The sequence below is a fragment of the Mixophyes fleayi genome, chromosome 1 (assembly GCF_038048845.1).
Source record: "Mixophyes fleayi isolate aMixFle1 chromosome 1, aMixFle1.hap1, whole genome shotgun sequence".
NCBI classification, from domain to species: Eukaryota; Metazoa; Chordata; class Amphibia; order Anura; family Limnodynastidae; genus Mixophyes; species Mixophyes fleayi.
In genome coordinates this window covers 248,608,428-248,623,229 of record NC_134402.1, presented here as the reverse complement: position 1 = coordinate 248,623,229, position 14,802 = coordinate 248,608,428, and the positions used below count along the sequence as shown (strand labels likewise).

The following is a 14,802-nucleotide window of genomic DNA, read 5'->3' as shown; positions in this document are numbered from 1 at the left end:
TCTAAGGACAACTGACAAACCGGCTAGCAATAAGGCATCATCAGCGATATATCGAGCAAAGCTCTAGATGGAGGAAGCCCCCATGATGCCATCATTGCATTTCTATAGCAACCCCCAAGTGGACGATCCACTTAGTTACGTAACAATGGATCAAGTATCTGGCAACTGACCAGATGGCTCCTGGGCACAGTGCTGGAAACTGAAAACAACAGCCAGGTTCCAGCATCTGAACCGTTGCAGGAAACAATTAAATATACCTGTGATAAAAACAGGTTTACCCAGAGTGAAATACTAGACTAAAAATGTTTTATTAGTGTAAATCTTTCAGTTCAGTGACATGAGCTTCAAATTAAATAATGTGTTTACTATATAATGATTAAAATAAAAAATAAATATATAAAAAAAAAAAACAAATTTTTTTCCTTGTAGAGTCAAGTCTATGCAGCTGGGCAGTCTGGTAATGGATTGCTACAGAATTTTCAAATGCACAATACATGGAAAACATTCCTTACAATTTTTTCATTATTGAATGCTGGCAGCTAAAATAGTGCAGCTTTATTATGAACTGTTGGTATATCTCTTAGGTTCTCATTTACGGTAAACAACCACAATCACCAGTTTAGTTAAAACCCCAACCCAGTATTTTTTTTTTCTTTTTTACAGAAGTGACACCAAGTACATTCAATGTGAATTAATATAGATCATAACACAATCAACAAATACCAGTTCTCAGACTTACATGCAGAGGTGTACCAGTTACAAAGTTATGATACAGCATACAGTGATGGGCAAAATGTGGCCCTCCGAGCCTTCACCTGCAGTTCCCTTAGTAATTACCTCTTTTGCTCTTGCATATTTTTGTAACATTTTCCTTTAAGATACAACCACTAGGTGTCATATGTTTCTGTATTGGGAATGTCATCCTTCATCATCATCATCATTTATTTATATAGTGCCAACATATTCCGTAGCGCTTTACAATTGGGGACAAACATAATAAACTAATAAACAAACTGGGTAAAACAGACAAAGAGGTGAGAAGGCCCTGCTCGCAAGCTTACAATCTATGGGACAATGGGAGTTTGACACATGAGGTTAAGTTTACATTTTGCATCTTGGCCCAGCCAGACTGCAAAGGTAAAAGTGACTCATAAGCTAAATGATCCTGTCACACAACAATGTTGGTCAGGGGGTAGTTGTCTTGTGTGAAATTGTGTAACAGGCAGTAACAGGCTAAAGGTAGTGAGGTTAAGAGGGTGGTTTAGGAATATTATAAGCTTGTCTGAATAGGTAGGTTTTCAGAGAACGCTTGAAAGTTTGTAGACCAGAGAAGAGTCTTATTGCTTGCCGACAAGCCCTAAAAGTGAAAATTTGCTATACAGGAAATGTTCCACTTTGTGCCTACCACTTTATGATAAAGTGGAACACATACAAATTTTTTGTGACTAGTTAACTTGAAGTTTGAAAAAGTTACAAAATAAAATGATGGCATCACTGGTTTCTGTACTGTGCTGCCAGAATTGTACAAGAGATATTTAAAAATTAAATGTAAAAATAGTGTCTTGATTCAGTGCAATGCTGACAGCCAAAATGTAAACATAGCGTGCCATTAATGCAAAAGTCATACAGGTAGACAATTCTATACCAGCCATGCAGCAAGAGATGTACTTATTGCAGCATAAAATGAGTATTTGAAAATGAATATATGAATATTTACCATGCATGCTAGGTCCCAAGGGAGTATAAATATAGTCCCAGTCTAGGAATATGAGGATTAATCCTCTAATGAATTTGAATTTGTGTAGAGAACATCCCATCAGCCATACACTCTAAACCCACCACTGTAACCCCATATATTGCAGTGAGGTAGCCCCCTACTGCTGGCCATATAGTGCACATAGATTCTTCCTCCATAAAAATAACTGGTCAAATACTACATTAAGATCTAACATATATTGTTCATTGTGCACAGAGAACCCACAAAATATTTGCTCATATATTTCGGCGAGATCCCTGGCTGCATATTGCACAGACATCCTGCAAATTACTGATCATATCTTGCACAGAGACATGCCCCTCCCCCTCCCCTTAATTTGACCCATGAAATACACCTCTTACTTTACAAAGGAATCAAATGATATGCACCTTACTGGAGGCTACATCTGTTCTGGGATATAAATACCTACAAACATAAAAAATATGTATACCTTTGGGCGCCGTGGACCTCATACTTCCAAATCCAAACTCCTTTTGTCATAGGATTCTACAGCATCACTCCATCTGGATCCTTCCTTCCCTTCCCTATTCCATCTCTCCCATCTCTTCATTTTCTTTTTCTTTTTCCATATTCTACTACACTCCTTCCTCTCTCTTATTCTTAGGCGGCCCGCCACGCCGCCCCCCCCTCCTTACTCTCCTCAGTCTTACTTCTCTTTTTAAAATTATTGCTTCCCTTGAAAAATTGGGCCAACATCCTTACTAATACTCTTTTCTAATAAGACACTGTATGTTTTATTGCATATGTATTCTTCAGATGTTTGTAACACAGTGCTGTACAGAATGTTACTTTTGGTTGACCCTTGCAAAAATAAAATCTTTAAAAAAAAAAACAAAAAAAAAACATGTATACCATAATGTGTGTGTCATTTACGCAATCGTACATTCAAGTCTGTGGCAGTGTAAACACAGCTCTACCACTAAGGGCACTGTGCTGTAAAAGATATGATGTTGATCTTAATAGACAAAGCCACAGAAGGCGATTTATGTCACTGTACAAAAATAATTCAATCAATAGACTCAGAATGTCAGCTCTTCGATACCATGCGGATAGCATTCAAAACGCTGAGAAGTGGATAAGAGTATTAAAACTTCTAGCGAGAGTAAAAAAAAAAGGAACAGTGTATGTCATTGCATCATGGAGGCGAGGCCAAATGACACGATTGGCCACTCCCCCCCCCCTTCTGTCCTCACAATTCACCTCCCCTCCAGGATCTCCCGGAGGAAGAGAGTAAAAGGTTGACAAGTATGGTTTTAGCGCCCCAACATCCAGCAGATACATGTGAGGCTCCAATAGGACTTCACGCTGAATCAATATGCCCCTAAAAGGAAGCAGATATATATCTATGCTGTGATTATTCTCTTAATTTGTCAGTGTATTTCATATTTGTATTTACCATTGTTATTGTAGTATTGTACCACTGGGATTTTAGGTTTCAGAATAAGCACTTTTTTTTTTTCCAAACACAATACCAAAGTGAAAACAAAGAGAATAAAAATTCCTGCATTCAAGAGCAACACTTTGGTGAATTCACCGGAGCTTCAGTTTTATACAGCTCTCCCAATAATTTTTTTTACCACACTTGTGAATGGTAGAACAGCTACCACCGGGCTTTAACCAAATACATTCAGCTATCCCCATTCACTGAAGTTGCACAACGAACTTCCGAAGAATTTTTGCTGTCAATACTCTATGTCCCCCAAAGGCCTACAAAGTAACAGATAGCTGTAAAGCAGCATCTCCAGCACTAGAGTCATCCCACTGTATACTGCTGAAATTTCACAAGGAATATTTAAATTCACTGGGTCGAACTTGCGCCAATTTGCATAGTATAGATTGCGTAAATTTGCACTATGCATGACTACAAAGAGAACAGACATATGCCAATGCAAACTTGCACATATCCGACACTTGCGTCTCTGTACGACTGGAGAGGTGGTGATGCCTACTTCTTACTTGAAAGTGTAAGGTTATGCCTGGAATTCAACCATGTTCATTATTCTAATTATTAACCTTATTTGTAGAAGACCTATACATTCTGTAAACATTAACATCAGTCCCTGCCCCAGTGGAGATTACAATGCATATTCCTACTACACAAACACATACTAGGGTAAATTTTGTCAGATGCCAAATAACCTACCAGTAAGGTTTTGGATAGAGGGAGAAAACCAGAGCAAACCCACGCAAATACAGCAAGAACATAAAAAGTCCACACAGATAGTGCCCTGGAATTGAAACAATGGCCACAGTGCTGCGAGACAAAATTCTAACAAATGTGCCATTAAGTATTCAATAGATTCTCTGCACCATTTAAAGACACCCTCAACAAAACCGTGTACACAACAATTACACAGGAGCCCGTTCATGTGTTTGGAAGATTACTGCATACACATGGCCAAAGCGGCCATCTTCCAACGTGCCCTAGTTATTTACTAAAGCTATTTGGTTGATTTTGAGTAGAACTTTATCAGGCATGTTTTGAACACACATGCTGTAATATCAGGCCAATTGTAGATTTTGTGGCTACTTTAGATGTTCCTAGCTGTGTGTGGTTGCGACTAAATGGCTCATCACTTTTACTGTATAGTAAGCAAGACGTCCGATACATTAGTGCCAGGTATCTGATAACATTGTATATAGACAAGGTAGCCCAAGGCAGACTAATTTGAAAATGACATTCAGTGCCACAATTTATCAGCCTATCACAGACATGGAGAAACTGGCAGAATCACTATGGGAGGTAGGAAGCATGCAGGGCTCAAGTTACGTTAAATTATTAAACACACAGTCTGTTCCCCATTTTCAGCCAATGAAGAGGAGGGATGGTTTGCTTAAATTAAAATCCCTGGGCAACTGGTGCTCAGTGCTGGGGCGCTGCAAGATAAAATGAAAAAAACAAATGAGCAAAATTATATTATTCAGTGTTTAGGGCCCGGAAATGTTGTTAGTTGTCCTAATGCTAGCACTTGCCATGATCATATTTATGTAGTACATACTGATTTTTTTTTGTCGTTATCAAGACTTGAATCTAGGATAAATACAACAGAGCTCTGCATACTCCATTTAAGCTTTTCTTGTACTAAATATATGCAGTTGTATTTTAAACTATTTGATCACAAAATAATTTGTTGTAAAATGACACAACCTGTTTAAACTGTATTGACATCTCATGAATATTTCAGTACTGCTACAATCACGATTTTCTTTGCTACCCATGAACTAGCCCAGTCCACCCACGAGTCAATTGTCTCTCCATCAACTAGAAAGGCTTCTGTATATTTATGTAATGCCCGAGATTATAATTTATATATATTGCTATACCAGAAATGGTATTTTCTATACAAAAGTACTTCCATCAGAACAAGACTTACTCGTCATATTTTATAAAATAAGTTACATCTTCATCATCCACATAGTCAGAGTAAGAAGTAGAAGGGGTGGTATCGGAAAGATGGGAGTTCTCTCTGCAGTGTTCCGGACTCAAACTTCCATTAGTCCCTTTGTAAGAGTTGCCACCTTTAACTTGAGCCTTGCCATTCTTATGTCCCTTTGTGGCTCTGGTAACATTTTCAACGTGCGCTTCAAACCATGATCCAATGCTTACATCGCGGACATCCACTAGCTCATTGATCTACAATTAAACAATAAGCAAAGTAAATATAAAGTCTTTTTTTTAAAAAAAAAAAAAAATATATAAATTATTAATTTAATTTTTTTTTACAAAAATGTAACATCAAAGAAGTATTGTATACATTAGGTAGTGCAAAAAGATAGAAAAATGGGAATTGTTACAACATTTATGATTATGTCACAAGTGTGCAGAAGCAAAACACAAGTGTTGCAATAGTGTATACAAATTAGAGAAGAAAAACTTGGAGGTATGGGGAGACAAACAAGAGGTTGGGGGGATCTTAAGTCTTAAGATATTATAAGCATTAAAAACTTAATTTCACTTTAACTTAATTAAAATGTTTGCAGTCTACACAGGTAATACAGTGCCAGCCTGTGTTTAAAGTCACTTGGCATTGTATATTACCTTGGTGATAAATGCCTGATTTACAATGTTTACTTTCCATTAGGCAGAGCAATTAAATGCTGCAAATAGTGTTACATGAACAGGTACTCAAAAGCACTGAAAACATCCATTTAAAAGGCTATTATGTAGTTGGGAGGTCAAGAATTAAAGGGAATTATTTATGGTTGAAAAAAAAAGGGGTCAGATTAATATGAACACAAGAACACACACACACACACACACACACAAAGCCTGGTCTGCAATGGACAGCATTAGGACACCGGATAAAGTGAGATATTGAAATGCCTACTGTGTCTGTTTTCTAAGAGCCTGATTCATTAAGGAAAGTAAGGTTTAAAAAAAAAAAAAAAAAAGAGTAAGCTTTCTCCTGGACAAAACCATGTTACAATGAAAGGGGTGCAAGCTAGTTTATTATTGTTTTTATTATTATTTATTATTAATTTAAAGTTGATCTAAGACATGCCCAACCCCAACTCTAAATATGCCCCCACTGTTTACTTTTACCTCCCCCTCCAATGCAACATGGTTGCGCCAAGATGCAAAGTTACTTTTTTTTTTGCTTTACTTTGCTTAATGAATTAAGTCCTAAGTGTCCAACTGAAATTCCATCTTCCGGAAGCACAATGAAACACCTCCTCAGATTATTTCCTCACTATAACAGACTACAGAAGTTGAGCAACAAAGTTAAATCTGAGCCATAATGAAAGGAAGCTGACAAGCCGCAATCCTTTTTTCTTTTCTTAAAAAAAAGCCATGAGACTTTCCCGGAAGTGCCGACACGTTTTTAAAGCCTGAGTCAATTGAATCCATTGTATTATTATTAATTAAAGTAGCAAGGAAACGTTTGAGCCACCATTTAAAATATCTTACTTTAGTCAAGTAGTACGGCTAATACAAAGCATTTTTAAAACATGTTAAGCAAATAGTATTATAAATCCACAACAGATTGTTCGTAAAATGTAAGTTGCAAAACAAATTAAGTTGCTTAACTGATCGTGTTCCTTTAGGAGAGAATTGTAAGCCAACTGGGGAACACACACATCAACACATTTCAAAAAGCCCTCTTTTGCTCATCTAAAGGCATAATCTGTATAAGAAGCTGTGTCCATTATTTTGATCCGTCAATTCAAAAGGTTATTCAATTTTACTCTTCTTAGTTGTAGACATTTTAAAAAAGAAAATAAATGTAAATCATATTAAATCACAATATAAAATATGAATGTTATAGGCATGTAGGTATACTTTAGTGACTTGAATAGCACTACTACAAAAATCAGCCATTATAAGGTCACAAAAAGTAGACAGGACTGTACTTAAGGACAAAAAAAAATGCATAACAGGAATATGTTGAAAAAGGGAGAGAGGTTCTATTTGCATAAGGACTTTTTTCCTTTAGAAGACACCCCCAGGAAATTAGAATTTCATGGCATAAGCAGTTTTTTACTTCTTCTGTAAACGTCCAGACTCCTGAGTTTGCTGGCTACCATTAGAAGTACATGGTGGCTGGTGAACCTCCCTTTTCCTGCATTAGTTTTCCCACAGTCCCGTCAGGCAGAAAGTTGGCACGCACTGTTACTCGTCAGTGCTACATGGCAACCCAAGTTCTGGCGTCACCTCTTCACATTTGCATTCAACAAAGCATTCCCATTCCTGTGCGGTCACACAAATAGCAGCCTATTCAACTCTGCAGAAATCAATAGCTCCATAGACTGCTATGACCCAATTGTATACTGTGAATTAAGTATTCCTCTTTTCAAAATATATGGCACCACTATTATTAAACCGTGGGGCATTGCTGGCATTAGGAGTGTGTGGGGACTATGCTGCTATTCTACTTTGCTTTTTAGTGTAATTGTTGACAAAGGAGGAGCTGCCCCATCTTTAAACCCTCAATGGCATTCACGAAAGTATATGGCTGCTCTGAGATTCATAGATTCCATGCTGGGATGGATCTGCTCTGTCCTGAAGACTGCAGCATGATCATAGTACAGGGAGACACACAGCGTGTGACAAGTGGATTGTTACATATGTGTTTTTAAATACAAAGCATGACGAACTGTGTAATTTATCCAACAGCAAGCTGGTTGTTCGTGGTTACATAACCATTGGAATGAGATGCTGAGTAACTATAGTGCTCACTTTATATTTCAGTAGAGCAGAAAATAGAATGATGGAAATCTAGAACCAGTGGAAAAGGTACATTGGTGTTGGAAACAGGGAGGGGGGGGAGGTACAAATGTTTGTTTAAACAAACCATAGTGGGGAATACAACCTTTGGAACAAAATGTTATTCCTTTTAATCCAAAATCAGTGACATGGAACCAGAAATGGCTAATACACTTTATACTTGTAATTCAACACAATGTCAGGTCCAGTATAAACACATCACCCATCTTTAAGGAAACAATGATCTAAAAATGAGCAACAAACAGGGAATGCGCGCGCACGTGTGTGTGTTAGAGGATTTAGACTGTAAGCCCCCAATGGGGCAGGGACTGATGTGAATGGGTTCTCTGTACAGCGCTGCGGAATCAGTGGCGCTATATAAATAAATGGTGATGATGCAATAAAAATCCTTTTTATTGCATATAAACACAATTAAAACCAAAAACACATGGTAGAAAATAGAGTGCTTATACAATTCTCTAGCTTGATTGGATATACTAAAAGGATGATAAAGTGATGATCAGGATGATTGGCTGCAGTTCACCTTAAAAACACTGGATGGCAGTATATTTTTATTTAAGATTTTACAAACTATAACAAACATATAAAAGCTTTAAAATATTGATAAAAAATAAACTAAAAACTCTAAGAAGAACTTCTAAGTGACTTATAATGTATCATTTTAAGTATGAAGTGCATTATCCCATGTATTTATATATAGGTGAGGAGTCTGTGTCTGGACCAGGCATATTATAATAAAGGAGTAGAACTAACATAACCTAATAATTTATTCTTAATTGTATAAAAAAAAAAAAAAATATTTACATGAGATGACGGCATTTTAAACATAGACTTGTAGACTTGTTTTCTATGCACTTACAGTGGGAAAATGGCTATATCTTTTTATGTAGGATAATGGCGCTTTGGTGTATTATTCATGTGAGCAGTGGTAGTTGTGTTTTAATAATGAAGTTTTATATGAGTATTATTTATACGAAGACGATCCCTTCTGATGAAGTCCTGGCGATAATACGCATTGGAAGCGTGACTCAGCTAGACTCTCGAATCCATGTTGGTGTGCATGCTGTAATATTCATATGGAAAGCAATACATTTTCTACCATCTGGTATGTGGATTTAATTATGGTTTTTTTTTAAAATTTTGTTTTTACCCGAGTTCAAGCCATTTGTTTCCTGTTTTTCGTTTATATTTTTCTTAAATCGGAGCAAATAATTTTGGTTAAAAGTTCTGTTAGAATGTGTCAGTTCACTCAATATAGACACCAGAGTTGCATACATTCAAGGCAGCTCACTGTCGGCAAAATACTTGTCTATCACTTTCACGTGAACAGATGAGTTGAGCAATCAGAATATATTTTCTTGACAAATGTGCTTTGGGAAGCTTGGTATATTAAAATCTTAAATGAGAAAAAGAAAACCAGTGAATACACATATAAAAACACTACTATACTTACAGATTACCTCTTCCCACTCCCGCCTCAAGGACTACACTCACGCTGCTCCTCACCTGTGGAATGATCTTCTCTCCAATACTTCAAGCGTGCTCTTAAACCTATTTTCTATTTCAAGCCCTCCTCCAAACTCATTTGTCATCACCTCTACTCCCCCACTTGCTGCCATCCCATTTGTGTCTTTCCCTCTTCCCTTTAGAATGTTCTCTTTCTTCATTTTCTCCTTATACTATTGCACTGTACCTCTAGGCCTGCTTCCCTAGGCCTGTTTCCTTGAGCCCAGGACTACTTCACGTTGGACATTATCTTCACTGTCGCTCATTTTCCCATAAATACCTTGATCTGCATCATCATCTGTCTGGTCTTTGTAAAATATCTTTAGTATAATAAATTATATAATTTTTAATGGTTCATGTATTGTATGCTACTTTAAATTTCATGTACAGAACTCTGGACCTATATTATTATTATTATTATTAATCCTGAATTACCATTATAAGCCCTCAGTATATAAGACACCGTAGACTCCACCTGCGTATGAAAATCGCGTAATTTTGGACCCGCCCCTGTGACGTAATAACGCAAAACGTCATTTTACAGCGGTGGGGGGGGGGAGGCAAATGCCACAATTCACGGAGAATCGCTGCATTTTGGGCCCAATTCTGCAGATGCGGGAGACTGCCATACACTCTCCCGGACATTCCAGGAGAGTTGGCAAGTATGTAGTAGATGTCATCTGTTGTGGTGACTGAAGAAGTCTCATTTGGTATATAAAGCCAATGTTTTCAAACAGATACCCACAGCAAAAGATACGGGGGATGTTTCCTCTATTTTTGGGCAAATCGTTTGTGCGTTGATCTACAAAGTATAGTAACAAAAAGGGTTTTTAATTTAGATGGGCATATATTTCCAAGATAAAATGGTGGAAGGTCATTAAAAGAAACATATGTTGTGGGTTTAGAGTGTTTTAATAAATATACATATATACATATATATATATATATATATATATATATATATATATATATATATATATATATATATATATATATATATATATATATATATCACACATACATACATACACACACACACACACATATCTAATATATATAAGCCTAGCGGCGTGTGTTAGTGTGTGTGTAAAAAAACTATTTTCTCAGAAAGGGGTCATCCAATTGACCTGAAATTTGGTATACTGACATTATTTGACAAAAAAATTAGAATAGTGAAGTCAGTTAACTTCCATCATCCCCCCCTTCCCCCCGTGGAAGGGGTAGTAAAGGCTAAATTTACAAGTTGAGGGCTCAAACTCTTGACCGTGTGGGTATTTATTTAGCAGAGCCTGTGTTTGGTCATGGACAATTGTATGTCGCATTTTCACGAGTACGGAGAAGCAGTGATGTGAAAGTGCAGGTTATGAATACTGCTCTTCAAGGAAGACTGATTGAGCACAGCGATAAGGTGTTTAGCAGAAACGTTGTGTATCGAGAGGTTTTAGAACAGTAAGACGATGGAGATTAAGGATGTGGCGATGAAAATGAAGGATGAGGTGATGGAGAAGAATGATGAGGTGGTGACATGTGGACAAAACCACGTTAAAAAAGGGCGCTTGCGTCGGGAAGTAACGCTCTTCCCCTGAGGAGGCCTGGCCTAGCCCCAAATTCATGACAAGATCCTTTTTAACACCTTAAGTAGCTTGATTTGACTAGAATGCATGAGTATCATGCACAGGTTAACATATATATATATATATATATATATATATATATATACACACATACATATACACACACACACACACACACACATATTAGACATACATATATTACACATACACATGTGAAAAATGGAAAACAAAGAGTAAAGTAACAAGTAAACACTTTCATACAGCCCACAACTGATTTTATGGTCTATAAACCACTGCATAGCAGAAAACAAAAGCTGCTGACTTAATGAAAGCAATATCACAAAACGAATTCACTGTAGCCCTTGGCAGCTTGAACATAGAGACGTGAATTGTAAGGTTTGGGAAGATAACATTTCATCATAATAAATCCGTTTTAACTTTATTTATTTTATAACATTGGTGGCACAGAAATATAAAAAGCCTGTTTTCTTTAGAGGAAGAGAACAGTCCCCAGGATTTTTAGAAACTTGTGCTTGACCAGGGTGCCTGTATGCAGAGGGAAGTCGCCTATTTTTTTTTTAAATTCTTTTTACTCCTAATAAATTGAACAGCTTGAAGGGCAAGAAACGTTGTGTTGTTTAAAAAACACTCATAATTAATTTAGTCAGCCTACATGCTGATTTCTCTAGCTCCATTACCATTATCTTCTCAACTCCAGCTTCACTTTCTCCGCTGGCAGCTGGAGTGGCCATTATTTAAATTGAACTCCGATACACATCCTCCAGCTATCCAGTTTAAATTCTCTGAATACAATAGATGGACATTGGCATAAGACCATTGATATGGTATGGACCTTCTAGGTACCCAGAGTACTACAATATGAGAAATGAATTACATTGCTAAAATTATCTTCTTCCCCCTGCTTGGTGTGGAGGATGGGGAGAAGGCAGGAACAAGATGAACAGTCTAAACTAGACATACCCCTCACCATCTACAATGGGCAGCACGGTGGCGTAGTGGTTAGCACTTCTGCCTCACAGCACTGGGGTCATGAGTTCAATTCCCGACCATGGCCTTATCTGTGAGGAGTTTGTATGTTCTCCCCGTGTTTGCGTGGGTTTCTTCCGGGTGCTCCGGTTTCCTCCCACAATCCAAAAACATACTGGTAGGTTAATTGGCTGCTAACAAATTGACCCTAGTCTGTGTGTATGTCTGTCTGTGTATGTGTATGTTAGGGAATTTAGACTGTAAGCTTCAATGGGGCAGGGACTAATGTGAATGAGTTCTCTGTACAGCGCTGCAAAATTAGTGGCGCTATATAAATAAATCATGATGATCTTCCAACTCTAGCTTCTGCAAGTGGATTACTAGGTGTTCAAGCCTGGGCCTCCTCCCAGAGGGACGGACCAGTATAGCCCCCAATAAGATGGACCAGAAGGCATCCTTATAAGAAGCCCAAGTCAGCTGACTCATTTTAATTGGAAGGAGCGGCAATATAACTTTGAGGCTCTCCAAGATAATCATACTACTTGCCCTGTCATAAAGAAGAAATTCAGCAACCCTGCTGAGAAATAATTTCCATTGCTTGTATGTACTTCTACATCCCATGACCATATAGGTGCTGATGGGACTGTAGATTGACCAGTGAAGAAGCAGATATTGCTTGCTTGTGGCTATGTATAGGGGTTGGTTATGCTTAATTCAAAGAGGAACTGTCAGTTGTCATTTGGAATTATTTTTTTGGCTTTACTACAAAGTGCCTTGGCAGAGATCAGTTTATTAAAAGGGCAGTTTATACATAATGCTCTCTGCCATCAGGCTGCAGCATGCACATTAGCAAAGCTGTAGGTAATCTAGCATTCCAGAATGGTAGCAACACCATGTAAAGATTGGGGCCCTTGTGTAGTACCACAGATAAAACCAAATGGACATTGAAATAAATGCAGATATGCGATTCTATTCTTATATGGAATAAATGGGCCTCAAGGCTTTCTAGAGATGGTGGTTAGCTGTAATTTGAAGCACCATACCTATAAAAAACTAAAACATTTAAAAAAATTACCTCAATCTCTCCCTATCATGACCCTGGCACACCCATCCGCATTAAATTGTTTAGCAGGGTTCCTCTTACATGTGTCACAAACCAAAGAGCAGCAATATTTTTTTCAGTACTCGGAATGTGGGGCAAGTGACCTTTCTCCAATCTAATTGTCATTTATGCACAAGATATGCATTTTACTTTATGAAAATATAAATTTATAGTGGCTTAGTAGTTAGCACTTCTGCCTCACAGCACTGGGGTCATGAGATCTATTCCCGACCATGGCCTTAGCTGCGTAGAGTTCTCCCCGTGTTTGCGTGGGTTTCCTCCGAGTGCTCCGGTTTCCTACCACACTCCAAAAGCATACTAGTAGGTTCATTGGCTGCAATAAAACGGACCCTAGTCTCTCTCTCTCTCTGTCCGTGTGTGTATGTTAGAGACTAAGCACCAATGGTGCAGGGACTGATGCAAGGGTGTTCTTTGTACAGCGCTGTGGAATTAGTGGCACTATATAAATAGCTGATGATGGTGAATTCAATATAACATACATATGCCAACAAACATACATGCAGGGGTGGACAAAACAAAGCTAGTCAGCAAAAGTTATGAGTCAGCAGAATATTTTAAAGAGCAAGGGAAAATTTGCCTCCACTGACCTCAATAGAAAGAACTTCCAAAAGTAAGGCGCCAGGTGTATTTGCTTCCCTGGCTTAAGGTAGTGCAGTAATGCATTACTCTTCTGTTGTATTGGTTTGAAACCATGCAAAACTAAAGATTGATGCATATGTTTAAGAAACCAAATCCAAATATAGCCGTTTTTACATCGGAAATAATTATATAAGAATTGGACAGAAACAGCTATTGAAATATATAAACCTATAAGAATTACCTGTATAGCAATATAATCGACAACCTTTCCGATACATTAAAATAGTTTTAAATTAATAAATAGAAAAATGCCTGCTTCAATTGCTGAAACAAGTTCAGAACAAATGCAAGCTCGCTAGCCGTAAAATCCCCATGGCAACTGAATGCTAAATGAGATATGTAAAAAGGCTACCAGACAAGAAGTGTAATAGAAACACTGCCGCAATGAACATTCCTAGTATTTGTTGCAGATCACTTAATGTATTTGTATTGTTAGATAAGCTAACACTCGTGGACACAATTACTGGTGTATATATCAAAGAGGTATTTGGCAAAAGCAGTGGAGCATTTTAGGTTGCTCTTCTGACATCTGTAGTAATAGCATACTGCTTTTTCCACTGTCTTCCGCCATCTTGCGGATGTCTGTCAGGGATTGTGCTCGCCCTGTGTGCACTCATTTTTACATCTAGCTAACTGCTTGTAGGCATAAGCTGGCTCTTTAGCCCCTGCCTTCTGCCATGTTTAGGTACTGTGTACATTTACACTGTTTTTACATCTAGCTGTGTCTAATCATTAGGTAAGCTTCCTTAGCCACTGCTTTCCACCACCTTGAGGAGGTCTCTCCCATGTTCTAGTAATGAGCACTCCTGTGTGCATGCACATGCCTTTTACATTCAGCTGCTTACACACATTAGCAACAGTGTGCTGCTGCAGGGAATTATATGATAGAAAGGCTTCAAGACACACATTTAAATATAATGTAGTAAATAATTAAACATTATGTTTTACTGCTACCACAATCCTAAACCAT

At 37.7% G+C, this 14,802-nt stretch overlaps 1 protein-coding gene across 1 annotated transcript in view; it reads right to left on the bottom strand.

Moving 5' to 3' along the window:
• The window catches only part of UHRF2 (ubiquitin like with PHD and ring finger domains 2), an 84,734-nt gene that overhangs the window by 39,282 nt on the left and 30,650 nt on the right, over positions 1–14,802 (bottom strand). The window contains exon 3 of the mRNA XM_075209322.1: positions 5,152–5,411. Within this exon, the coding sequence (XP_075065423.1) occupies positions 5,152–5,411 (260 nt within the window). The remainder of the gene's footprint in view (positions 1–5,151; positions 5,412–14,802) is intronic.